General features: G+C 42.5%; 1 protein-coding gene across 3 annotated transcripts; it reads left to right on the plus strand.

The window, feature by feature from the left end:
- Window positions 1–8,198: 8,198 nt before the first annotated feature.
- Window positions 8,199–25,275, plus strand: LOC118397196 (nesprin-1-like). Of its 3 annotated transcripts, XM_035791721.2 has the most exons (13): window positions 8,199–8,468; window positions 13,092–13,217; window positions 17,773–18,083; window positions 18,331–18,481; window positions 18,633–18,815; window positions 18,939–19,076; window positions 19,313–19,507; window positions 19,788–20,007; window positions 20,200–20,300; window positions 20,891–21,157; window positions 22,708–22,854; window positions 23,057–23,115; window positions 23,565–25,275. In XM_035791721.2, exons 3-13 carry the CDS (start codon window positions 17,806–17,808, stop codon window positions 23,776–23,778), a joined length of 1,953 nt encoding a protein of 650 aa, XP_035647614.2. In that variant the 5' UTR covers window positions 8,199–8,468; window positions 13,092–13,217; window positions 17,773–17,805; the 3' UTR covers window positions 23,779–25,275. The 3 variants fall into 3 exon arrangements, with proteins under 3 accessions (XP_035647614.2, XP_052323313.1, XP_035647613.2); XM_052467353.1 differs by lacking the exon at window positions 13,092–13,217 and having other exon boundaries at window positions 23,057–23,114; window positions 23,544–23,763; XM_035791720.2 differs by lacking the exon at window positions 13,092–13,217 and having other exon boundaries at window positions 8,200–8,468.
- The last annotated feature ends 1,655 nt before the right edge of the window (window positions 25,276–26,930 follow it).

Raw genomic sequence — 26,930 nt, forward strand, 5'->3', positions numbered from 1 at the left:
GGTACCACAATATACTTGTTAAAGGTACATTTCTTGATAAACCAGTGGCCTCCTCCCCATCTCTAGGTTTGTTGTTGCAGCAATGGTGTTCATCTCAGGCTAAATCTGCACAGATGGAACACCTGCTAGCTCAGTGCTACCACAGTTTACACCCCCTGTTGGCTATCCTCCAATGCTTCTCTCCCCTTCTCTTTCAACGTTAGACTTTGGTAGGTTTGTGAGTGTGAGCATTAGATAAAAATCTGACCTTCTAAACTTGTGTGTGCTTAATGTCAAAACCTACGAGTGTGCATAAAAACAGAAATAATTGAACCTGTGTACTTAGCTATGTGGATATGGATTGTGTCTTTGTCTACTGAACACTATGTAAGCACATCACGATGAGGAGAAGAAAACACCTGAACTTGCTCCTGCACTCTTTGAACACCGTTGTGAACATCCTGTGTTAATAACAGCACCGTGAAACGGCAAGAAATACTCATTATCAGGAAGGGTCTAAAAACTTGTGCACCATGTCATATTCCGAAATCGCCACTTATCCAATGTGGTACTGAACAATGTGGAACTGAAGGCAACAATGTGTGGTTGTTTTTGATATTGCTAGCATACGGTTATGACTAGGTCTGTAAGAGCCGCAGAACAACGAGGATGCTATGAGGGAGTCGGCTTCAGCTTCATTTGATCTGAATAAGGGACATTAGTATATCCAGTTTGAGAGGGACTCATTCATTACACCTCAAAGTCATGTAATGGGATACTTAGGAACCTGTGGCAATTGGAACTTTTCTCCTGTTTTATTTAATTGAATTATGACTATGTCAACACAAAGTGTTGCAAACTTTGTCAGGACAGCTCACTTTGTTCAAATCTTCTGTTAGCCAAATATACTAAAATGATATTGTGTCAAGAAGGACTGAGTTTCTTTACTATTGTGAGCATTGTTTAGTAGATAAGAAAATCATCCTCGCCTCATGCTGAAGTGCTTGATAATGAGTATGAATACATCACCATGTCTTGTCTTTACTACTTATGTTGGAAAAATGTCATTAGAAATAAGTATAGCAACATTGTTCATATTTACTAAATGGTTGAGTTGAGTAGTTGGTTGACTGGCATATTTAATGCTCAAGTAAAGTGACCAAAATGGTGTAGTTATTGCCTGACCTTTACGCTCTAGTAGCATAATAAGTCCCACAATATGCCAGTAGATGTCAATAATGTGTCACTTTTATCATCTCTACAACTAACAACATGACAAGAATCTAAATGTATGAGTCCTCCACTCTTCAAATGTTTTGTTTATTCAACATTATGAACATTGATATAATCTTATTAAGTTGTGTACTGTCATTATTAAAAAACAAAAACATGATGTTATTCTAAAACTTGATCTCAACAATGGTTAATTTTCTTCATAGACATGGCATAGCAGTTTGTTAAAAATATATTTGGATCATTTCACTAAGTGTACTTTTATTTAGTTTTATAGTGTGTTGGTGTCTGCGTGCCAAAACAGGTAAAGGGGATGTTGGTAATGTTGGATTTATTATAGTGTTTATTTATTATAGTTTATAGTTTATTATAGTGTCAGGAATAATATTTATTGCATGCTCTTTATTTTCTGAAAGTTTCTTTTTCCAACAGTGTATCTCAGCAAGAAAATGCTTATAATTACAACTCTGACTATGAATCTAATAAAAGTTTATGTTGTTTTCTACATTTTCTGTTGCTTGCTTTCGTTCAAACAACTAGAGGTAAATCACTCGGACATGTATTGTAATTGCTCAAATGTGCATTTATTGCATGTCTAACAATTGAATTTAGTTTTTACATTAAATGTCCACCAATGAATTGTTATTTGGGGATATTTGCGCATGGTGAGTAGGCCTAATGGCCTATGAACTCAAGTGAACATAAATTAGAGTAAAGAAAGCAAATGTGCTTGTTATCGTCTGAAGAATCGCGAGAAGCTGTTTCCATGGAAGCTGCGGTTGTTATAGACTTTTTGCAAATCTATTTTCGTCATAGCCAAATCTGGGGATTTTGCTTTGGTGCCGCTCTTCTGCCCTCTTTCGGAGCGCACGACGGTTTTTTAACCATACCTAAGATAAGTCCAGAAAATAACGTGTGACTTACACAGTTTCACAACCACTTTCTAAACCAATTTTAAGCTAAGAGCAAACGTATCCTTCTCTTGCCCTAACGGTTTCATCGGTGAGGCCCGTGTTCCTGGCTAGTTAGGCCCGTCCGTCCGTCGACAGTGTAATCCGTTTATTCGAACAGCTGTTCCAGTTGTTTGGTCTGGCTGTCCATCTTGGTCTGGTTTCCATCTTGGTGCAAGTAAGTGCACAGAGGCTGAGACCCTGAGATACAAATAAAATAAACATGCTTAAGTAGTCGAAAGCAAGCAGAGAGAGAGAAAAAAAACGGTAGTTCTGAAAAATAGGCCTTATACTTTGTAACAATGAAGCTCTACAGTTCAATACTTTGTGGCCTTGACAGTCTATGTTGTGAAATAATCAAATGTAACACGATCTCACCTCTTCCATCGTTGAAAACTCTGTTTTGAGTTGCACTAGAATACAGCTTTATATCTGCATGATGACAATTAAATGACCCATAGCTAAGGTAACTGCTACTATAATCAAACGTGTGTGGTCGAAACCTGCAGCATGTGGGCGGTTGATCCCTCGACATACCATATTTCCAGTTTCCATTATGTCCTTTTGAGTGTCCGTGCAGAAAGATGCCAGACAAACATCCAAAATGTTGTAAAGATTCGGTCCAAGTTGGAAAAGAAGGTCCTTATTGTCGCATCCATGCTCAGAGTTAAAAGTCCCTAAAAATAGTTAGGTTGGTGCTCAGGGCTACTTTTTGTTTCACCTCTCCAACTAAGGTAACTGTCCTTCAAATGTGCACTCTTATGATGAACCCCAGATTATATACTACTCCGTTGACACTTCAAAAATAAGAGTAGCTGTCAAATGAAATGCCTAATGGCGCATCATGGATTCACCTTTCTTGAAGATGTCCATCTCAAACTGTCCTGGTTCATCATAAAATAACATACATCTTTGGTTCAAAGGATGATGACTTTGATGTCCTTGAATCAAAGTAATACACGTGATTGCTTGGAATTTGTCTACTGACTGATTAGATAGTATCATCCGTTTCGACCGTACTAACTTTATGGTGCCTTATGGTGCTTCTTGGTTTATACGTTTAAAAATGTTTTTTTTTTTTTAAGTGGATTAACGTGTCAATCATTTATGTTAAAATATTGTCAAACTATAATGTCAGATGTGCTATCAATTTAAATAATAGGCTAGGTTATGTACAGTTATGTACAGTGCATTTAGGTGTCACTGCATACTACAGAGACTTCAAGGAAAGAAAGGCCTCCTGTTTGTTTTACGCATAGACAGGTTTTACGCGCTCTGGAATATAAATACAGGTGTAGGATCTTAATTTGATCACCCTTTTGCTGGATAAATTGTAGTGTATTTGAGGTTTCAAAGGCTTCTGAAGTTTCTCATTTACACTTTGAAATGTCATATTTGATTTTCCCTTACTAAAATTGCATCAACCCCTACAAAAATGTCTAATTATAGTGCACATAATTCAAATGTCCTGTAGTACCGTTATTATTTTCCTGCGGTAGCAAACTGGCTCAAATTAAGATCCTACACCTGTAGTCTAGAAAAGACAGTCGCATGAGTGAGTCTTATGATCTTTCGTATATGTGGGCTACCCAAACTTCCATTTTCAACGTCAAAATTATTTTGTGAGCATTCACAGTAGCCTTTTGTTGGCATAGTTATTCATAACCCAGTTATGTGTGGCCTTTGTCTGAAATATGCTGCAATTATCTTTGTAACCAGCTGGTGGTGCCCTTTCCTAAAGACTAAAAATGTGTTTGTTTACTTTGTTGATTAGAAGCGTAAGTAGGGCACGAGCACAATCAATTGAGCAAAGCGAAAACACTTCACGAGACAAGGAAATAATCAACTACCCGATACTAGCACCCGAATCCTATCCACGAACAACGTTTGTTAAATATTTAATCCCCAAATCCCCAAATTGTCGTGTTTGAAACCTTCTTTTGATCGGTGGCGTGAGACGGCACATGTCACTGTTTATGCACTGAACGGATCAAGAGTAATACGCCTAGCCTACTCCATTCCAGTCAATTACTGGAGCCAATCAGAGATGCTTTGTAAATCCCTACGTAAATAACCGAGTATAGGTTAACGTTTCTATTGTTTTTTTATGTACGCTATTCATATCTGTCCAATAGACTAACATACGATCCGTTTGTTTTTTTTGTACATAGGAGGCAGTGCATCGTCAATCACGAGGGGATACTATATAGGAATATCAATCATATTTGGGAAATTTGTTTTAAAATCATACTGTATCGTTAGGAATACATTATGTATGACCATTCAGACCTTTGACCAAAGGGTAGTTTATGTTCAAAGAAAGATGTGTCTGTTAGAACTCAGTTATGACACAAGTATCCATATGATATTTAGATGCCACATGATCTGTGTAGCTTATATGTACATCCATGTTTTAGATAAAAGAGGTGTCATCTCAGGCATGTTAGACTTGCAAATGTTGACAGTACTGATTGTCAATGTAAAGAAACTCATATGCTCATCAATGAAGGAGATAAGAAACCAGACCATAGCTGGCTCTTTGATGTTAAACTATATGTAACAATGAACTCTAAATGGGAGCATATGTATAAAAAACAACATTTTGAATGGAGTGATCTGTCTCCCAGTGGCAGTTTAATGTTTAATGAACGGGATTCTATGGTTAAAGTAGTAATTTATGTGGTTACATTGTCTTGACAATTGCAGTATGAAACATTGTACATGCTGCCAAAGAAAAGCATATGACATCCTTGCATGTGAAACCAGACATCATTGCACAAACACAATCAGACAGGAGAAAGCATGCCGGGCCTTTGCTACAAGGATTCATTATTACTACCGAGTACCCTAGTTTGAAGGTACAACCTCTGACAAAATATTACCCTTCAATGTCAATTTACTTCACCTGACTTCCTCTGCCTGCTGTGAATGATTTGGACAAGCATTCACTTAACAAGACTCACGTCATCACTCAGCTTTCCAGTCTGCACACACTGAGAGTTGACCATTCTAGAGTTTTGGGCTTTAACCCAGAAATGACCTAATTCTCATAAAGTTAACCTACGTGAAATACAGAAATAAAATGTGCATACTGTACAATATGTTACCATCAGGGCCAATCTCGTTAAACTGAATAATCAAAATACAGGGAGTCTTCTTTCCCGATGAGATATTATGTCCTCTGCACCAATCATTCAGTCATACATAATGTCTGTTTGCGTGGCAAATTAAGAGACATCTTTGGTCAGCATAAGCATTCCTCCCTGACAAAGCACAGCATTGGAATGTTTTTTTTAAAATCATTGACTCCTCTAAGATTCAATCAGCTAGGATGCTAACCAAGGCTTCTACTTGCCTTGCTCCCGCTAAGTGTAACGCTAAAATATTTACTCTTGGTTGGGATGAAGACCTGAGCTGACAACTGCAGCTTTTTCCAATGGGAGTAAGAAACTCTAAAATAGGGAGGGAGGGTTCATGTTAAAGAGATATTTTTTTTCTCAGTGTTTATTACTAGGTTTAATTTGTGGAAATGATATCCTCTTGGGGTTATCGAGATGATGTGACTTGTTAAACTGGCATCTTAAAAACAATCTTAATGCCTGAAGAATCGCTTACATACTGTAAATTGTGTCTCACACCAGTAATAGATATGTAGTGGCTCGAAATGGTAGTATTCTTCTCGTGTTTTAGCTCTACAAATCAATGCCAATGACTTAATCATAATTTATCTTCAATTCGTCACCATACAGGGAATGTGAATTTTATGTGAGTATCGCATCAAGTATGCATGGAAAGTAGCTCAATTTGCCAGCCCACTTGCATAATGATTCTGCTTATCAAAGATTCAATGTGCCTACCTACTGTCTGTCTAGTGTAGTTCAGGCTATGGGCAGTAGTAGGCAATACACATGCCCCAAAATGATAATACCATCCACAGCCATTACATAACATTCCATGCTTTAGAGAACTCCTATAGATGTGCTAAGTCTAACAAAGGCAGTAGACAAGTCAGTCACAAAGAGAAGGCTGTGAATTACATTGGAGGGACCAATCAGCATAAACATCAACAGAATAAGGGCACCATTTCATTCTAGGTTAATAGGCCAGACCAGGGATGGGCATTTTGTCCATTAGATGTGGCTTTTATTAAAGGCTGTGTCTCCTGGAAGGGCTCTCCATAAATGTAAGGGATCCGCTGTTTGAGTCGCCTTCCTGCTGATGCTGCTGTGAACCCTGTCAGACCTCTGCCCTCGGCATGCCTCGCTAAACGACTATCCCACCTACTCTGCCATTGACTGCCTACCTTGCTCACAACCGTGTCCACTTTAATAATATAATAATAATAATAATATAATAGTGTCCACTTTATAGGACTAACTGTAAATTACACATCTCAATGGAATGAATTAAGTTGGCCACAGAAGACCATTCAAACTAGGTTTCTTCCTTGTGTCTCAAATCAGGTAGGGAAAAAAAGAGTTCACGCACACCGTCCAGTGAGGGCTGTCATCGTCTTCTGTATTGACTACTGAGATGCCATCTCATTCTCTCTGTGGAGCTCTGATGATGAACTTCCTCCCTGCACTCTGTCCAAAGGAAGCCTGTGGCCTCCTCACCAGTGGCTCTTCTCTTTTGTTTCTCCGGAAAGGCCAATTGATAAACCCCCTTCCCACTCCATAGCATAATTAAAACAGAGAGAGAGAGAGCATGGAGAGTAAAACCACTCTGATGTATATTTACAGTGTTTTTTGTCATAATTAGCCGATTGGGTAACCCATTCAGACGTGCTCAGTGAGTTATCTCGCATGCCTTGCCCCTCCCCCATCTCCCCTCTCCCCTTGTTAAAAAGAGATTTGGCGTTAGCTTCGGTTGGAGAGTGGGAACGCGGTAAGCATATAATCTCTATCTCTCTCACTCACTCCCCCTGTTTCTGCTGAAGCACCAACGAAAACCGTCTGACTGAGCCCTCCTCTAAGACATGAGCTGAGAGAGTGAAGCCATCAATGTAAAAGCCTGAATCTGTCTATCTCTCAATTCAATTCAAGGGGCTTTATTGGCATGGGAAACATGTTAACATTGCCAAAGCAAGTGAGGTAGATAATATACTAAAGTGAAATAAACAATGACAATTAACAGTAAACATTACACTCGCTGAAGTTTCAAAAGAGTAAAGACATTACAATCGCTCTCTCTGGCATGCTGGGTTCATGCCCCACACTGAGGCTTTGTAGCCTGTATATGTGACTACAGTGAGGGGAATGTTTGCCTTGCTGATGCCCCTCCTTTGTTTCACTGTAATCAACAACAAAGGGACTCCTTGGGGGGGCTACCTATTAGTACAGTGTGAGTTAATCAGCTGTGCCTTCTCTAATGTCACAAATACAATTACAATGCACCCTGAATCTGTATAAATTCTATCTTATTTCACTGTCCCCTAAAACCACAGGATCTACTGTAAATCATGGGGGTTATGAGTCACATCTTTATACTAGTCCTCCACTTGAGTGGAGCCAAACAGATTTACCAAGATATTCTCTGTGTTCAAGACAACTGGGGTGAAAATTATAATATACTGATTTTTGTATTGAACCTTTATTTAACTAGGCAAGTCAGTGAAGTTATACTCATATGAGTATAAAATGACTGCAATTTAGAATTAAAATCTTATACAAGCCACTTCAACCTCTTTTTATACCATCCTTATGTAACTGGCCTACAATGTGCCTTCATTTGAATAATTACATATAAGGGCTAGAAGAGCTGTGCACATGGCCTGTATAATACATGTAAACGTTTGCATTTATTTAAAATGATCCAGACATCTGTCTTTGAATTATATATTTTTCGTATCACAGTCCGGAAATAACCTTTTGAGTAAAAAAAAAAAAATCTATAAGAGAAACTTCAATTGAATTGTCCACTGTATTTTTCAGTGATGAAAGAATGGATTAGGAAACATTTTTTGATAGATCCTATTTTTGTTTGGGACACATGCAGGTAGGCGGAAGTTTAATGCAGGTGAGTAGAACGCGAGGGGTGTGGTTTCAAACTACCTGTGACAGGTCAAGTTACCTGGTACATTCATAACGCCGGCGTGCTCATTCGATAGTGGTTACATCTACAAGAGAAAGCAGATCAACTTCACAAATGACATCCTATGGTTGTTTCTTTAAGCGTGCACAAACGTCCCTCCGCATTTTCGAATAGGTATTTGTCATATTTATGCGTCAAGCGAAATGGGGCTTCCAAGTGTCAAGACCTCCCAGCTGTATGAATTCCACCTGTGAATCCAGACGAAGTAGAATCGTAAGTTGCCCGTTTGTTTCACTGTCTCAATGCTATTGGTGATTTTTTTTTTTGACGTCAGCATAGTTTAAACGTTCGGGTAGGTCTATTAAAATGTACAATTGTAACATGTTATTTCATTCACGTTTTGTTTGGCGAGAGACAAAGTGGGTCATTAACAACATATGAGTTTCGTCAATGTTATTACAAATTCCAAGAGCAGGCAGGAATGGTGTTTATCTCAGGTAGTACTAACAGGCCTAAAGTGTAATTTCCACTTAAATTGTTTTCACATGAACCGGTTAATGTCTGGCTGCTGTACTATGAAACTACAGTATGCATGACTCATTTTTACAAGTGAATTCCCTGTCATGCCTTGAGGTTATTACTTTTTTGAGGATGTGGCATCAATAGCCTTACTGCTGGACCTACAACTCTTAGTGGAACCAAATACTCCTCAGCCATCTACTTTTCACTGAAAATTGTGCTCTTTTTCACAAGGTCTATCACTCCAGTGTTTAGTTGCTAAATTGTAATTATTATACCACTATGGTCTAGTTATTGCCTTACCTCCATAATCTTACCTAATTTCCTCACACTGTATGTAGATTTTTTTTTCTATTGTCTTCTTGACTGTACATTTGTTTATTCCATGTGTAACTCTTATTTGTGTCGCACTGCTTTGCTTTATCTTGGCCAGGTTGCAGTTGAAAATGAGAACTTGTTCTCAACTGGCCTACTTGGTTAAATAAAGGTGAAATAACAAAAGGTAGAGTACTTTTACACAACAAATTGCACATCGCTTGCGGGCCGATGTCTAAACCTTGTAATGCCAGTGAATAAAGCAAGTTTGTATAGGCCTAAAGGGAATGACCGTGTATCTTCACAGCCCTTTGACAGTCATTTTTTTTCATTAGTGACCAGCAATTAGATAAAAAGGAGTCTGCTCCTTTGAGTAATGCTTGACCTGAAGAAATTGGTGTTGGCTAATTAACTACTGAATCAGTCAGCAACATCCCTCAGATAAGTGCCAGGCCCTGGACCAGAAAGCTGACAACGGTGCTGTCTGTGAAACCCAACTCATGATTTTGTGAGCAGATGTCAGGATATCTTAGATGGCTATTTAATTTACTATCCCTGACATAGAGATAAAGGGTGTAAGGACATTAATCAGAAGGATAATTGCAGGCCTTTCTCATTTCGGTATTGATATGATACCCTCTCATCATTGAAGGTTACAGATCTCTTAATCGTGGTCACAAAATGTCCCCTCTTCAGGGGCTCAGCTCCTCAAGAATAGCATCTGGCAGTAGCGTGTCTCTGAACTGGATTCAGGGTCTGTTTCATTTACCTGCTGCTCTCCTTTAACCAAAACTGTAATGTTTAACAGGGACTCTAAAGTGATGTGATTTATTTTGGTTTCCATCCAGACATCCATTTTGATTAAGTTTCTATCTGTCCGTCTATGCCCCTCTTACAGACGTCTATCGCAGGCCTCTAAATTGTTTCCAGAAAGGTTTTTTGTTTTTGGCTTTCATTCCAGTCAATTTCCGTTGCACTCATTAGCTTGCTCTTTTAGTTATTTAGCAAAACACATTTCATTCTGTTAATTTCCCCTGATGTCTAATAAATGAATTGTAGGACACAAGGAACATTGCGAACCACTGAGTCTAATTTAGTGCTCCAGCCCTATAAGAATTGAGTTACATTCCCTTATCCTATATGGCATTGTGTGTGGCTGCATGATGGTCACGAGAGGTCCGGTCAATGACGGAGGAATGTGCTCTGCATTTGGAGAAAGATGACCCCCCCCAATTAAATAATAATAACATTGTTCTCTTCAGTCCTGGGCTCTTGTGTGACTGGGGTTATTCCCTCTCTCTCCTCTTAGCGATAGTATAGCTATGATATCCAGAGCACCAGTTTCCCATGCCTGATCAAGCACAACATTAGATACAGCCCTCATTAAAATATATTTTATCTGACACCAAACATAATCTGTGTAACCTAAAGTGTACTTGACCACACAATCTCTTCCTGTTCCCGGCCAGGCCTCTTGTTCCATTGTGTTCACGTAATTTCTCTGTTTTCTGTCTTTGTTGTCTTGTACTCATCACATACTTTAGGCATTTTTATACAGAGACTTGAAATCTAAATACTGAGGTATTGCTGTTGGCAACATGGGGTCGGGTTTAACCAACGTAGCATAGCTTCCAAACGCACCTTTTTAGTAAATATTAGTAGGGAAGGCTCAGTAATTCTAGCAGCCTATGAAATATATGAGAGCTTTTGTAGTCTATTTGATGTTTAACCACTTTTTTTATTTTTTTATTAGAGTGCAGTAGTTCCAAACTAATATTTGTCTTTCAGTCACTGAGGGCTGAATAGAGTGCCGTAGTGGTACATACTAATATTTGTCTTTCAGTCACTTCGGGCTGAATACTACAGTCTCGGTACTACAGTACACAACTCACTCTATCATCCTTTCTCCTATCTGTCCCTCTGTCTTTCAATTGCTGTTTCTCTCCTTTCTCATTCTGCTTCGCCCTCCATTTTGTCTCTGCCATTTTCTTTCTCGTTCTCACTCCAATTAATGCAGAGACTTAGTTGGAGGGTGAAAAAGTTTCCATTGAGGGTCACCAGATCTCTCCTCTGGACCTGCTCCTTTCCTCTCCCGCAACTGACTGTGTTATGTGTTCTGATCTTGGATCAGTTTCGGGGGTGACTAACGCTGAGTTTCTCTCCCTGGCTGCCTCTTTCTCTGTGCAGATGGAGGGATAGATCAGGTGTCCCAGGCCTGTCTTCCGCACTCCATCCGGACAGCAGAAAGGCACATTTGTTCACTTTGAGTCTTTTGTGCTACCGAGACAATGGCCGCAGTCTCTGGGCCATTGGGGTGAGGGGAGCGAGTTTGAGGGGGATGGGTTGGGAGCAGTTGACGACGTGACGCTGCGCTCCATTTTCTCTGCTACGCACTGGCTGTCCCACCGGATGTCCCCCACTGCTGCTCCTCCTCACTCTGCCTGTGGTATGGCACAGAAGGGAGACATGCTGCAAAAGAGACGGGCACTGTAAACATGTCGATAGGCATGCTAACTGTTGGGATGAGAACAGATCAAGGTGTTTTGTTAAGATGTCATTATTTCAGCTATGGTGATGTACACAGTTGTCACTTTTCACAAATAGTATGTTGTGTTTCCAATGGCTCTGTACTTGTTATTTGATTATTTTTGCCTGCTGTGCCTACTCCTTTCGACTGAACTGCATTTGCCCTCCGAGTGTTGTTGAAGTACTGAACTAGTTGGCATGGACTAAAAAGTACTGAAGTCAAAGTACATTTTTGTTGAGCAAGACTAACTACGTGGTCACTGGAGGTGCTGTAGAGCCCATCTAATAGTATCCAGGCAGATAAATGTGATTCATGCAGCGGTGTGGTGCCTCGGTCTGTTCAGCCCTGAGCCTCTTCTCCAGGCATAGGACCTGCATACCAATAGCTGTTTTTTTTGTTTGTTTTTTTCCCCATCAGAAGAGGAGAGGATCTGCCTTCACACATTCGGACAAAGAACGACCTATCCCAGTTGCTTATAAACTTTGTGTCCACCACAAGTCAGACGGCTAAAGGGATGCAATTGCCAATTAATTATTGTCCCCGAACACTGTCCCAATAAGAACATGTAGCCAGCCGTACGTGACCTGGAGGTTGAGTCAATGTTTAGGCAAATGACAGTTGATACTCTCTGTCAAAGACTGAATAGAAGACTGACTCCGCGGGTTAACCTCTTTTCCCTGGTAATGTTCTGCTTCTCGCTCCCAGCCTGTCCGTCAGGTGGTCTAGGATGCTACCGGTGTCAGCTGATGAGGCATCCATCAAGGAAATGTCAGCGGCCAACCATGCTTTAATGGCTGTGTTGACGCTGTCATTATTTTTCATGCGTCTCTCGCGCAGCAGGGCTCGTCTGGGCAATCGTTGGCTGATGACGTCAGCAGCTCACCTTTTTGTCTGAGCCGGAGAGGTATAGTTTTTTTTTCTTCCATAGCAGACAGCAGTTTCACTGTTTGGGTTCATTCAGCTCTCACTTATTCAAATGCGGGTATTGTTATGGAAAACAACCAATATGCACCTGCTTTGCCCCCCCTCCACCTCTACCCCGACAGTAATATGACTCATGCACATTGTGGGCGTAAGCTGACATTAGTTTACTTGTCATATCCCTATTAATTTATTCATGGGCAGGTAGATACTCTAATCTGTGCAGAAATGGTGGCTTAACATCCAGTGTCTTGGGACTGTACTATATACACGGATGGCCTTTGCCATACTGTAAAGAGGAAGGTTTTAACAGAGTAAATGTAATGTCATTGAGAGGTAGCCTATTGAGGCTGTATCATCACCTGCAGACAGAGAAGCCCCCTGCCCTTTGTGCTGTCTAGATGGGGACTGAAACCTAACATGACACTTTCTTTTTTTTATGGAGGGCGTAAATGATACAGGCATGTATGTGTAGAAACCTGAGCTTCTGAGTCCCCATGGAATTACATGTTACTCAACTACTGGCTGTCAGCTTCCATCATATACTGCAACCCTAACCCCCACACACAAACACACTACTCAACACTGGAGAATTGATTAACCTCTCACCATAGATCTGGAGCCTCGTTGCCGCCCAGCCCTCTCTCCCTCACTGCCTGCAGAAATTACGAGTGCCCTTCAGAAGCTGTGACATCTGCATGTTCCATTATACTCCAGAATGGACTGAGCTCCTCTAACAGGTACGAAAGTAATAAAACTGCTTTCAACTCCCATCGCCTCGAGGCCCAATCCAGTGACTCCTTTGCCCTCTTTCAATGGAGCAGTCAGCCACAAGGGTATGAATGTTCAGATGCGCCTGACTGACGCTGCTCTCTCGAGTAAAAAGAAAAGGACGTTTCATGGTTTTCATATTCATATTTAACCAATGGCTGGCAGCCATTTTGAGAGCCCTGCGTTCTCTACTATCTGAATATGAAGAGAAGATGACCATTGAGAAATCTGTCTGATTGGTAGTGTTATTCCCAGTCTCACTCTGGATGATTAGTCTAAGGGCAGAGGTCAACCTCAGGCCAGTCGGTGCGGCAGCAGTCTGCTGTGCCGGATTATCAAGTGTGACATTAGACTTGCCGACGATAACAATTAAGCCCCTGGTACCAGAGTAGCCAACCTTCCATGGCGTATTCATCAGGTAAGGGACCGGGGGAAATCTATTTGGCATTTTTTTTATACCAGGGAAACAGTGGTGCCCACTTAACTCTTCCGGACACAAGTGTGAAGAAGTGGTTTATCGGCCTCCAAGGCTGATGGAATTCTTAAAGAGCCTACAGGCTACTTCCACAATCTGGAATTCTATTTAACTTCATTAAAAAAATGGCTGCCATGGAAAAGAACAGTCCTGTGGTGATTTGTTGTGAAGTGTTAAGTCTCCAGGGCATCTCAATCAAGTTGTTTACGGGACATTTTGATTGACAGCACTAGTAATGTGAGCAGATTGGGTTGGCATAACACAGTGGTAACCATGTGAACCTTGTGTTCCCTGTTTCATGTCACCGTAAGATAAGCAATATTTACTTTTGGGTCATATAATCATCCCCTTCCATTTTTATTGATGTTGTTCATAACTGTATCACACATGATAGTAGTTCAGACTCCACCGACAGCCTGGTCTCACATCTGCCCTACAAAGTTTTTCCTGGCAGTCTATGTGACCTATAGTCATTAGTTGTGGGCATGTCACTGTCTGAGAGGTTGGCTCAAATGGAGAGTTTCTCACGTCCTTTGTGCCACACAAATGAACAAACTGAGAACCACGTAAGAAGTTTGCCAAGAGTTCAAAGTTGATAGTGAAATCTCTGCACTGACTAAAGAACTTCTGCAATCCTGACTGTTCCTCAAGAGGATCTGAAAGGAATACGAAGTTTAGACAGTTGGGTCGATGGACTCTCACAAGTGGGATTGCAGATTGCCAGTGATGTGTGTTGGAAACATCCTCCACACTGTTCTACTTCCCCTGGAAGGAGCTGTCATTCCTTTCACATGGCAACATGCCTTCCGCCCTGAAGCATGGAAATTAGTTATGAATGACAATGAGAAGACTGCATCAAAAAGTATCCTCTGTAGCTAATGAATGCAAAAAAAATGTTTTTTTAATCTGTGATATTCAAATGTTGTTTTTCGCAGGGACCCCATATTTTTCTCCCAATAATTATTTGCGACCCCACCCAAAATTGAATGACAAATTTACATCAACATAACCATCCATTCAATACATCAAAATGAAAAACTAATAAATACATTTATCTTTCTCAAACATTTTTTCCCATACAATGATCTGTACTCGTAAGGTTTGGTTTTTGGTAACGCCACTGAAGTTCCCCCGTGATGCTACTAGGGGTCACGACCCCGACTTTGAATATCACTGCTCTAAATGTTATTTGGATAAACGTTTGGCAAAAAGACTATCTTTTCTGTTTATAATTCACGATCAAAGATCTGACAGCCTCAGAAACCTGTGCCCACTGAAACGTTATCTCACAGGCTGCTGCCCAATGTGCCATCAATCACTGAATAAAAGCGAGAGAAAGAAGGAAAGCGAAACTATTATACATTACTATACTGTAAAATGACAGACAAGACCAGGATAAAACAGACCGGGCCTACAACCAGGATAAAACTGACCGGCCTGCATGAATCTAATCCAATGTTATTGGTCACATGTAGATGTTATTGCGAGTGTAGTGAAATGCTTGTGCTTCTAGTTCCGACAGTGCAGCTATATCTAACATGTAATCTAACAATCACACAACTACCTAATACACACACATTTAAGTAAAGGATAGGCAAGATTATCTAAAATTCAGTGTATATACATATGAGATGAGTAATGCAAGATATGTAAACATTATTAAAATGACTAGTGATCCATTTATTAAAGTGGCCAATGATTTCAAGTCTGTTGGCAGCAGCCTTTCTGTGTTAGTGATGGGTGCTTAACAGTCTGATGGCCTTGAGATAAAAGCTGTTTTTCAGGCTCTCGGTCCCAGCTTTGATGCATCTGTACTCTGCCTCAACTTCTGGATGGTAGCGGGGTGAACAGGCAGTGGCTCGGGTGGTTGTTGTCTTTGATCTTTTTGGCCTACCTGTGACATCGGGTGTTGTAGGTGTCCTGGAGGGCAGGGAGGTTGCCCCCTATGATGTGTTGTGTAGACCGCACCACCCTCTGAACAGCCTTGCGGTTGTGGGTGGTGCAGTTGCTGTACCAGGCAGTGATGCAGCCTGACAGGATGCTCTCAATTGTGCATCTGTAAAAGTTTTAGGTGACAAGCAACATTTTTTCAGCCTCCTGAGGTTGAAGAGGCGCTGTTGCGCCTTCTTCACCACACTGTCTGTGGGTGGACCATTTCAGTTTGTCCGGGATATGTACGCCGAGGAACTTAACTCTCCACCTTCTCCACTGCTGTCCTGTCGATGTGGATAGGTGGGTGCTCCCTCTGCTGTTTCATGAGGTCCACGATCATCTCCAACCTCTCAATCGCAACAAAACATTGGTTTGCAGACTGTATACTCAGTGCCCTCACCACCTCCGTGTAGGCTCTCGTTGTTGGTAATCAGGCCTACAACTGTAGTCGTCTGCAAACTTGATGTTTGAGTTGGAGGCGTGTATGGCCACGCTGTCATGGGTGAACAGGGAGTACAGGAACGGGCTGAGCACGCACCCTTGTGGGGCCCCAGTGTTAAGGATCAGTGAAATGGATGTGTTTCCTACATTCACCACTTGGGGCGGCCTGTCAGGAAGTCCAAGACCCAATTGCACAGGGCAGGGTTGAGAACCAGGGCCTCTAGCTTAATGATGAGCTTGGAGGTTACTATTGTGTTAAATTCTGAGCTATAGTCAATGAACAGCATTCTTACATAGGTATTCCTCTTGTCCAGATGGGGTAGAGGAGTGTGCAGTGCGATGGCGATTGCATCGTCTGGATCTATTTTGGTGGTATTCTAATTGAAGCGGGTCTCGGGTGTCAGCTAAGGTAGAGGTGATCTGATCCTTAACTAGACTCAGCACTTCATGATGACAGAAGTGCATGATACGGGGCGATAGTCGTTTAGTTCTCTTGCCTTTTTGGGTTGCGGAACAGTGGCGGCCAAATTGAAGCATGTCCGTCAGCACACCAGCCAGCTGGTCTGCGCCGGCAGCCTTGCGAGGCTTAACACGCTTAAATGTCTTACGGCCACAGAGGAAAGACCAGAGTCCTTGGTAGCGGGCCACGTCGGTGGCACTGTATTTTCCTCAAAGCTGGCAAAGGTGTTTAGTTTTTCTGTAAGCAAGACGTCGGTGTCCGTGACGTGAATGGCTTTCTTTTTGTAGTCCGTGATTGTTTGTAAACCCTGCCACATACGTCTCGTGTTTGAGCCGTTGAATTGCGACTCCACTTTTTCTGCTGACATTTCACTTGTTTGATTGCCTTGCGGAGAGAATAACTACACTGTTTGTATTCTGCCATAATCCCAGTCACATTTCCATGGTTAAATGCGTTGGCTCGCGCTTTCAGTTTTGCGTGAATGCCGCCGTCCATCCACGGTTTTTGGGTAGGTTTTAATGGTCACAGTGGGTACAACATCTCCTATGCACTGACCAGACAAGTGCATGGTTCAGACTGGTTTAATTACACACCCTCAGCTTTTGTTGTATGATTTTCTAAAGGCAGGCAGAAATGGTTAATGTCAACATCGACGGGACTGAAAGATTACTCTTTACTGTTATAATTTCCTATCCAACAGTCTGTAATGTGAAAACGTCCTCTGTTTTCAGCTCCTAACCCTTTTTTTCCCGAATGGTCTGAAGTGTGGGACTGCTGAGTCATAATTCATAAGAGGGATTGCTACTACAAAACGATTAGATGGCCCAGAAAATTACCTTTTGACCGTTCGGGTAGTTGCCACACTTTGGGAGAGGCATTCAGCTACGCACCATCTGCGCTGTCTCTCAATTCCTGGGCAGTCATTCAGAACTCTGTTTGTAATTACTTCTATGAATAACCCGGATGGGTTAACTCAGGTGCTCACCCAACACAGTGCTCCAAGACATCCAACCCTTGATTTATAGTTTCTTGAAAGGTCGCACCTTTTTACGGAGTGCATTGAAAGCATGTAGGTTCCATCTGATAACATACTATAGACATTGTTACACGTTCGTGTGAAAAATGCTTTCAAATTAATTGCATTGGGTATATGCGTTGTGATTGTTCCCTCATTTCGGAGTGTTGTAATGCAGCGACAATTTCCCACCCCAAACAGGTGGAGCTGCCCAGGTGACAGGTGGAGCCCAAGATGCCTGTGGAGGTGCAACTCCCAGCCGGTAGTCATGGACACCATTGTCCCTGCAGCATTGGAAGTGACATAATGTCGGAGGAGGATGAACGTCGAGTCGCTACCCAGTCTGTGAACAACCCCTTGGGATTGGACCTGATCCTAGAGCACACTGAGCCCCTACTTTCTGAGTCCCACTTCCTTCCTCTTTTAGATATCAGTGAGGAGCCCCAAGACTGTCTGCCACTGGGAAGCTGCTTGATCCAAGATGGAAGCCTGTCTCTGGATGGATGTGTCCAGTAAGTGGGTATCAGAAAAGTCCCCTTTCTCAACTCCTCAACACATTTGTTTTCTCTTCCCCTATGGGGTTTTCTCATGTGTATTTGCTGACTTTAAGACCTAATTAACGTGGACAGTTAATTAATGGATAGTAGATTATATTGATCAACGGGGCGATTCTGCAGTCTCTCCTAGCAGTGAACCATACTACCCTAATCAATGTGCTTTTCTGTTTACCAGTCTGGCCTTTGTTTTTATCTCACAAAGGCTGGAAAGAAAATGGGTGCTATGGCATGAGTTCATGAAGGAGTGCTCCTCTCTCGGCGACTGGCTCCAATTGGCTGAGAAGTCTGCCGACTCCCCGAGATCTGCCAATGTGCTCTTTGTCACTGCCAAGGAGGAGCTCAAGAAATTTGAGGTAAAAGAGACCAGATCAGGCTGTCTAATGGCCATCTAAAGCCCCTTGTTGGTGGTGTTATTACGGCACTGTTTTGTTCACCTGTATAATAGAGCAGACAGAACAACAAGTCTCTATCTAAACCCCCAGTTGTTGTGCTCTCCCCTCCCAGAGCCTGAGGACCCAGGCTGGGGCCCGGTTAGTGCAGCTGGACAGTCTGACCCTTAGGAACAGGACCCTGACCAGGCTCTTTGATGGGGCCATGCGGTCACGCCTGCTTGGAATGGCCAAGGACTGTGGTCAGCGCTGGGACCGCCTACACGGAACCGTTGAGAGTGTCTGCCGCAGACTTAAGGTAGAAGGCACAAGATGTCTAAGGCAGTGTATATAGGGGACATTTATTTTTTGCGCTACATCCAATTCCCTCCCGCTTCACATGCTCTCTTTCCTACCCTGTCTTCTCCTGCACCTCCCCCAGCACCGTGTGTCCCAGCGGGAGGAGTTTGAGGGCCAGAGGGAGGAGATGGCTGTGTGGCTTGCTGACATGGACCTTAGGCTGACCGAGGTGGAACACTTCTCTGGAAGGGACACCTGTGACAAGATGCGGGAGCTGCAGGTAAAGGACATGGCCTGAGACTGTACTGGACAGGACTGACCAGCTAAGTAATCTGACCACGTAATCAACGGTCCTCACTTGATCCTAACATAATTTTGCGTCTGCTTTACTTGGTAATTTATCTGTAATTCCCATGAACTGTCCCTGACTTGCTGCAACCAGATTCCAGTACCAGGCTTTTCCCCTGGTAAATGTCTCCTCTCTGATTTGACTGCTGTGTGTGTGTGTGGCCTCAGACCTTCCAGGAGGCAGTGGGGGAGAATGCGGGGCGCCTGAACTGTCTCCTGGAGTGGGGTGAGGCGCTAATCCAGAGGAGCGAGCCAGAGGATGCCCAAGACATCGAGGCGGGGCTGCAGGAGCTGCTGCTCTACTGTGCCCAAGTATTTGAGGGAGTGGGCCGTCTGCACACACGCCTGCTCAGCATGAGACTGGTATGGTCTGCTTAACCTGTATCTTTAACTGCACCTGCCACTCTAAGACCCTGCTCTTCTAAGCTTCTGTCCTCTGTTCTGAAAGGCATATATGATTTACAGGAAGCTAGTGAAGAAAAGCGAGGTGGTTTTTGGGTTGTGAAATGTCAATTTCTCTCTTGGCTCTGATCAGCTGTTGCAGGCCAAACACCGAGAACAACTCTACCATTAGTGTGTTTTTATAGCATCGTTATTACCTTCCACTTATAACTCCCCCTTTGCTCCCTCCTCCCTATGTCAGGTGTATGAGGATGACTGGGTACTGACTCAAGCCTCTGACTCCGGCTGTCCATCTGAGATCCTGTTGGAGCAGGATGGTGTGTTTGAGAAGAGCAGCGCCCCAGACCAGCGTAACCCCCCCAACCTGGACCACATGGTGCTGGAGTGGGACCCCTCCGTCGACATCGGGGGCCCCGTCTCCCAATATGACGCTGACTTGTCATATTTCAGCTCTCACACAGGTAGGCAATGAAACAATTTACAATGGATTCAAATTAAAAGTTAATGACGCTTCTAGAATAATCCACGTGTTCTATCCTCAAACATTGGCATACCATTGGAACATTTTTAAATGATTGACACTGTCATTGTTTTCGATGTGCGTCGGTGAGGCTTGGCACAAGATTTGAGGTGTGCTTGTGTCGTTCAAACAGATCGAGAGAAGCCATTGGCCAGAGATGGTGTGAAGAGGCGGAGTTACCTCAGCTCCATAGACTCTCAGTCTGATCTAAATAACAGCGCAGCAGAGGACATGGTGAGTAGCTCCTCCTACTGATCTGTATTCTGGCGCTTCGCTCGGCCACTGTTCCCTTAGGTTCAGAGGCAGGTCAACATGTTTTTGCAATATCAGGAATGTAAACTTATTTTCAACCGGCAAAGGAATTTGGTGTATACTGAAGTATGTGCAGCCGCCTGTCAGGGTGAAACACATGATCCATTGAAATTATGATGAGGCACAATGTTGTTGTTCAATTTGATTAACAAGGAGTTATTGTGTGTGTGTGTGTGAGAGGTGGAAAATGTGTGTGTGTGTTAGAGCGAAAGCAATCTTAGTGCTCTGTTTCTAGTTAACCCTAAAGCCAATACTTCCATTATCATCGGTGTCAGTAGGGAGAAGTTTTGTTTTGCTGGTGAGACTAATATAATGCTGATTGTGTTGCACTGCTGTTGAACTCAAACCAAAACCCATTGGAATTAATAGTGGAAGATACATTAGTGTAGGACTTAGTGTAGGACATCAAAGCCTCTGAGGATTTTGCATATTAAAGCAGAAAACCTCAATGAAATGTGTTAGTTCATTCCAGGTAAAATTACACTATCCTCACTTGTGGCTGGTGTTTCCAGAGTCTGGAGAGGAGGTTTGAGTATGCAGGTCCAGAGGTGTTCTCACCTCCCACAACCCAGAGTGTCAGAGATGACAGACCTCTACTCTCTGGCCGCTGGACGACCTCCACGCCCGACGGACCCTCCCCGGAGCCTGTGACCTTTGACCCTGCTCGCATCAGCGCTTGGCTGGGACAGACGCGTGGCCACACCGTCCCCTCTAGGGTCCTTTCGGTCCAACAGCACAGAGCCTACTCCAAGGCTGTCCAGACCGACAGTACTGGGAAGGTATGCCTTAAACCCAGTAAAACTCCTCTGCCTTTTTAAGACTGATCTAGTGTCCCCTCTGACCCATATCTCCTCCAAATTAGAATTCATTGTCGTCTCAGTTAATTGGTGGAAATAATGACTTAGACAGAAACCCTCTGATCCTTTGAGGACATTGACTTTGCCCACACCCAAAAAAATTATAGCCTCTGCAGTCAAACGAGGAAAGTTGGAGGAATGAGCTACTAGCAACAGTAGCCTTCATTGAGCGGCGTACTGCATCACATGAGAATCTTTGTGTGTGTAGCTTTCTGGAACGGCTGAGAAGATGTGCCTTGGAGCCTCCAAGACTCCTGACCTTCCACACTGATTAGATTCTGCTTATGTGCCTCTTTACTAGCATTGGTCCAGAGAGGGGCATGTAATAGTGAGACATACACACAAAGGTGTTTAGTTCTATGCAGACCTGCTTTGTGGAAAAGGCTCACTTTTTTAAATAAAAAAATAAATACAAATTATACTGTGACGAACTCTAAGAATCAACTTTCCTTTTCAATATTTGCAAAAATGCATGGAGAATTCAGTGGCATCACGAACAAAGTGAATATCCATAGACTCATCCACACTTTTGTGTTTTGTGTCATTTTTATTTTTTTATTTTTTTTTTATTTATTTATTTTTTTTATTTTTATTTTTTACCTTTATTTAACCAGGCAAGTCAGTTAAGAACATATTCTTATTTTCAATGACGGCCTGGGAACAGTGGGTTAACTGCCTGTTCAGGGGCAGAACGACAGATTTGTACCTTGTCAGCTCTGGGGCTTGAACTCGCAACCTTCCGGTTACTAGTCCAACGCTCTAACCACTAGGCTACGCTGCCGCCCCATTGCATGCAGCTTTAAATTCGTTGCCCACTATTTTGAAGTGTCACCGCCTACAAAGAGTATCTTATACCTCGTCTCACTCGTAAACAAAACAATAAAATTAAGATTTATAAATATATCGGTGTAGCAGAGGCCACGTTTTAAGTGTCACCAGAACAGAAACAGCCCAGGAACATTTCCCTTCTGTTTTTTTTTTTGTGGAGGGTGCTTTTTACTTTCTAATTAAGCTGTCTGAAGCCCAGCCTGACTAAAGCATTCTGTTCGCCAGAGGGGGACACGTCCATAAGAAAGTGAATTGCTGTGCTGATGGAAAGCCTGATTTCACTGCAAAGCCTTGCAGAGGAAACTTTTCCAATTCAAAGAGGTTCTTGTAATTTCTTTGCGCTCGTGGCTTAATTGGCAGCTTTACAGGGACGGCGGAACGCTCTAGCGTTAACTGGATTTTTTTTATGTCTGTTGTAATTGCAGACGAGCGAATAAAGGCACACCATAGGCCACGAGCGGTCGTCAGAACCCAGTGAGTGGATAGAGGCGCTGGTGGTTTGGTCCCATGGGGGGGGGGGGGGCTCATTGGACCACATCTCGACGTCTCTCTTCGTTTACAATTGGCCTTTGTTGCATAGAAACACTGCATGTAGAATGAGTCTAGCCTGTGCTGTAACCCAAAATGCTGTTGCTGTGTGTCAGTGTGCTTGTTGCTCTGAGGGAAGCCACAGTCTTGGGGACATTGCTGTTCAGACACACACCCAGGAGCTGTGCTTGGCCGCCTGCAACTCACAGTCATGTGACCTCCAGTCTGATACGATGACTTGTAAACTTCAATCAAACCCACAGGTAACAGTATCACATTATTTATGAAGATGGCAGGTTGTATGCATGCAGATCACACTAAAAGTAAAAACCTTTGCCAGCTGCCTTGTAAAATGTTGTATAGGCCTACAGAGCAGAGGCCAAAATGAATGCATCCCCTGTGTGTGTGTGTGTGCGCACACACACACAGAGTCCCTCTCTGTTGATTCCCCTGTTTATCTGCCAGTCTCCAGAGGAAGAGCTGAACTGCAATGCCTCATGGGAGGTGGTCCATAGTGGGCAACTGTGAGTAAAGTCGTATTCACGTGTAAACTTTGGCTGCCTTTAAACAGGAAGACCAATTCTGATCTTTTGACCAATCAGATCTTTTGCCAATAATTGTGCAAAAGATCAGCATTGGTCTTCCTGTGTAAACGTAGCCTATATGTTTTAATATTCAATGCTTTGGTTCAATTTATATTACTGTACTATCATAGTTTTTACTTTTACATAGATGCACTCAATTAGGCTTAACTTTCATAACTACAACACTGCAAGTACCCGTCGTGACATTTGATATTCTACTCAATACCAATTAGAAGATGATAGCAAATCTCACTCCTCCATGTGATTTATAGACATTAAAAACAGCACACACTCCCAGTCCCCAAGGTCAATAACAACCCCTGACTTCAACGATGCTGAGACTTTGTAATTCTATCATGCTCCTTCTATCCATTTCCCTCCTTCTCTAGGCCAAGTGAGTGCCCAGACAGACAAACCCAGTGCAGCTCGTGGCCCCTGGGGGCACTAAAGACTCTGTTCCTGGTCGTCCTGCTGGCTGTGTTCCTAGCCCTGCTGGTCTGGCCCTCAACACTCTTCATGGACCCAGAGTGCCACCGCTCCAACTCCATTGCTCGTACCTTCCAACTGGCCCTGAGTTACGTCAACGGGCCCCCGCCAACCTGAGGGACACAAGTGTCCCAGAAGGTGGTCACATTAAATCCATGGTGAGCCCTGAACACACCTTATTCAGGGGGGACAGTCCCAGAAAGCCTTTCCATCTCAAAACCATGAGTAAGGCATTAACAAGGAGGCCGTATGAGAAAAGAGAGAAATTAAGAACTATTAGGCCCAATAAAAATGTGGCCTTGGTATTTATTATCTGAATCCCTCCACCAGCCTGCTGGCAGAAGTAGCTCATGACTTAATAGGCCTCATTTTATAACGTTCTCTAATGGCATTCATAATGTCTTACTATGCCAGGCTAGCACTTTTGTTGATTGGTCTGTCATGATGGATTTGTAACTTATTTATGTGGTGACTATAATCTATATGGACGACTTAATGACAGCAAATACTTTGCGCAATTCTCTTTTGGGCATTTGAAATGATCTGTATATCAATATTTATTATGTCAAAGCTAGAGAGCTTTCGATTTATTCTGCACTCTATATTGCAAGTGTTTGGGACTATTGGTTCGATCTGCATTTTTGTCCAAATTGAGTTATTGATCAAGCCTTGTTCTGTTCAATGTTCTCTACCCATATAGTACTCAACACCCCAATCTTGTTAAATTCAAAAGAATATCAGACAAACATTGACACCTTTCAAACCATTGAGGGTTTGGAACTTTGAAGCCAATTATCTCAGAATCATCTTTTTGCAGGTTATCGTTAGTCCCAAGCTCTCCATTTCACATGGGGTTTCCTCAAATGAATAATATTGTATGCCCGAGTTCGGCTTTACTAGGGCGACTTGCAGACATAACCCATTTGTAGGTCAATGGGATAGGTGACCTGGTTAATGCACTTAGGAAAAATTAGCACTCCTTTTGTGCTGCCGCTGTGGGTGAGACCTTGTTTGCATGTGCGTGGGTCGTTAGTATATACTCAATGAATTTCTTTTACATCTGCTGCGACGCCAACTGGGTCCAGCTGGAAAACGATCAGGCAAAAGCCAACTCATCTGAGGCCAGTGAAGACCGTGTAAGCCTCTAAACATACTGTATGTGTTATGTAATGGTTTATGGTCAATGGCTATATTTTTGACATAGTGGATGCAATCCTGGATCTCATCCGTATGTCACAAATGTAATGTCAGTCTTAAGAAGTGAATGGATCAAAACTCCATAATATTATGTGAGGTACATGCAGCTCATCTGAAGATGTTAGAATATGTCTTCCTTATGCGTGTGTGTGTGTGTGTGTGTGTTTGTTTGTTTGTGGGGGAGTATTTGCACAGTTTTGATTCTTGTCCATCCAGTGTGTATCAGCGTGGACATGTAGCGAAGTATAACTAATCAGATTTCTTCAAATCAGATTCCTCAGCTTCTTGCATTTTCATGGATGATTTTTAAACTTCCCCTTTATACAGTAAAGGTTTCCTGTTTTTGTTTTGTTTTTTTTATATATGTGGAGTTCAAGATCTGTACATGCGTCATGAAATTAAAGAACAGTGTGAACAGAGGAGTATAGATCTATTTTTCTTCTACTGTGGAATGTGTGTGGAATGGTATGTCGTGTGATTCTGATTTTTGCCATAGTGCGACGGCCTGCAAGTATCTGGGCTAGTGGGTGAACTGAAAGGGGGTTTTGTGCTGGTGCATGCAAAAAATGCACCCAAGAATGTTATAAATTCAATTAGTACGCAAATGAGAGAATATCGGAAGAATTCGCAGATGACCTGTCCATGGCTGGCCAGTGAAAGTGAATTCTGATGCATAGGGTGAGGGAATCAGGATTGTGTGGCTGAAGAGGAGACGGTCTTGATTAACAGGGCCACTCAGTTCACCCATGCTAATGAGGCAAATTTATGATGTTTTCAATCTATGCTTTTTGGTTGTTTTGTCCTGTTTTCCCAATGACTCATAGAGGGGGAGTCGATTATAGAGAGCAAATTGCTGGTTTGTGTGTTTGGCACAACTGTTACAACATAATTTAGGACCTGTGTAAAGATGGAAGGGCATGGTACGCTAGATTGGACTCTGGACCGAGATATACTGCCGGGGATCTGGTGCCACCGGCCATATGACTGTAAAAACGGAACAAGTAAATGCTGCTATTATCCCTTGAAGGACAAGCATTGCGGGCCCAGTGGAGAAACGGATGTCTGAGTAAACAGACCTGTCCAGCTGACTTCTAAGGCACTGACACTGATGTACCGTTTGCACAGCAAGTGTGCGTACTGTAAAAGCCAGTGTGAAGAATGTCTGCTTTATACCCCTGGATTTGTCCCTGAATCCTTCTCTAACTGTACAGTACTGGCCAATGTTTTTAGGCCAATCTAGTAAAAGCTGAGATGAAAGGAACTTTTTTTTTTTTCTGTGGATATGGTTCTCTGCAGCAAAATGATTTGTTTTGCTATATTCCTGCAAAAGCACCAGCAGTATATTTCAGAGCCTATAAAATAAATGTATGTATAAGTGTGTTTGTATATAATGTATGTGTAAATATATATATATATATATATATGAGCTAGCATGACTCACGTTAGTTACCATCGCCAACTGAGTTTTGAGACAGCTCCTGAGAAGGACTGCTATGATCAGGCTAACTATTGAAGTTTGGACTCCAGAAGGAGCAACTGACCTTGCAGAAAGAAAGTGCATAGAGAGACAGTACTACAAGTCTCTACGCTCAATAGAAGCCTTGCCTGAAGTGTTCCCACTATATATCACAGGTTATACAGTATCTTACCTCAACTTAAGAGAAGCAAAAAAATGTATGTTATTGTGAAGCTGCTCTTGTGAATAAGCTGGCCAAAATTCCAACAGAGCTCTAACAAGGAGGCATTGTTAGCACTGTAAATAAGAAAAACAAGTTGATTGAATCACAACACAAACTGCACAAGCCATTGGGCTTCCTGAGTTCTAAATCCTTTCCTTTACTCCATACTTTGCCTTGAATTTTGTCTGATTTAAATTGTCAGCTATAAAAGTATCAACTTTCTCATATCACATATTTAATATTTGCATATTTGTCAGAGTACGTCTACATGTAAAAAACAATATGGAGGGGAGGGAGTGTTGTCATGCTGGCTCACTTGGCTAGTTGTCAGGATACTGCTTTCTGCACTACACACAATGGTGGGGAAAAAGTACTCAATTGTCATACTTGAGT

This window comes from Oncorhynchus keta, chromosome 18 (assembly GCF_023373465.1).
Source record: "Oncorhynchus keta strain PuntledgeMale-10-30-2019 chromosome 18, Oket_V2, whole genome shotgun sequence".
In the NCBI taxonomy this organism is placed as follows: Eukaryota; Metazoa; Chordata; class Actinopteri; order Salmoniformes; family Salmonidae; genus Oncorhynchus; species Oncorhynchus keta.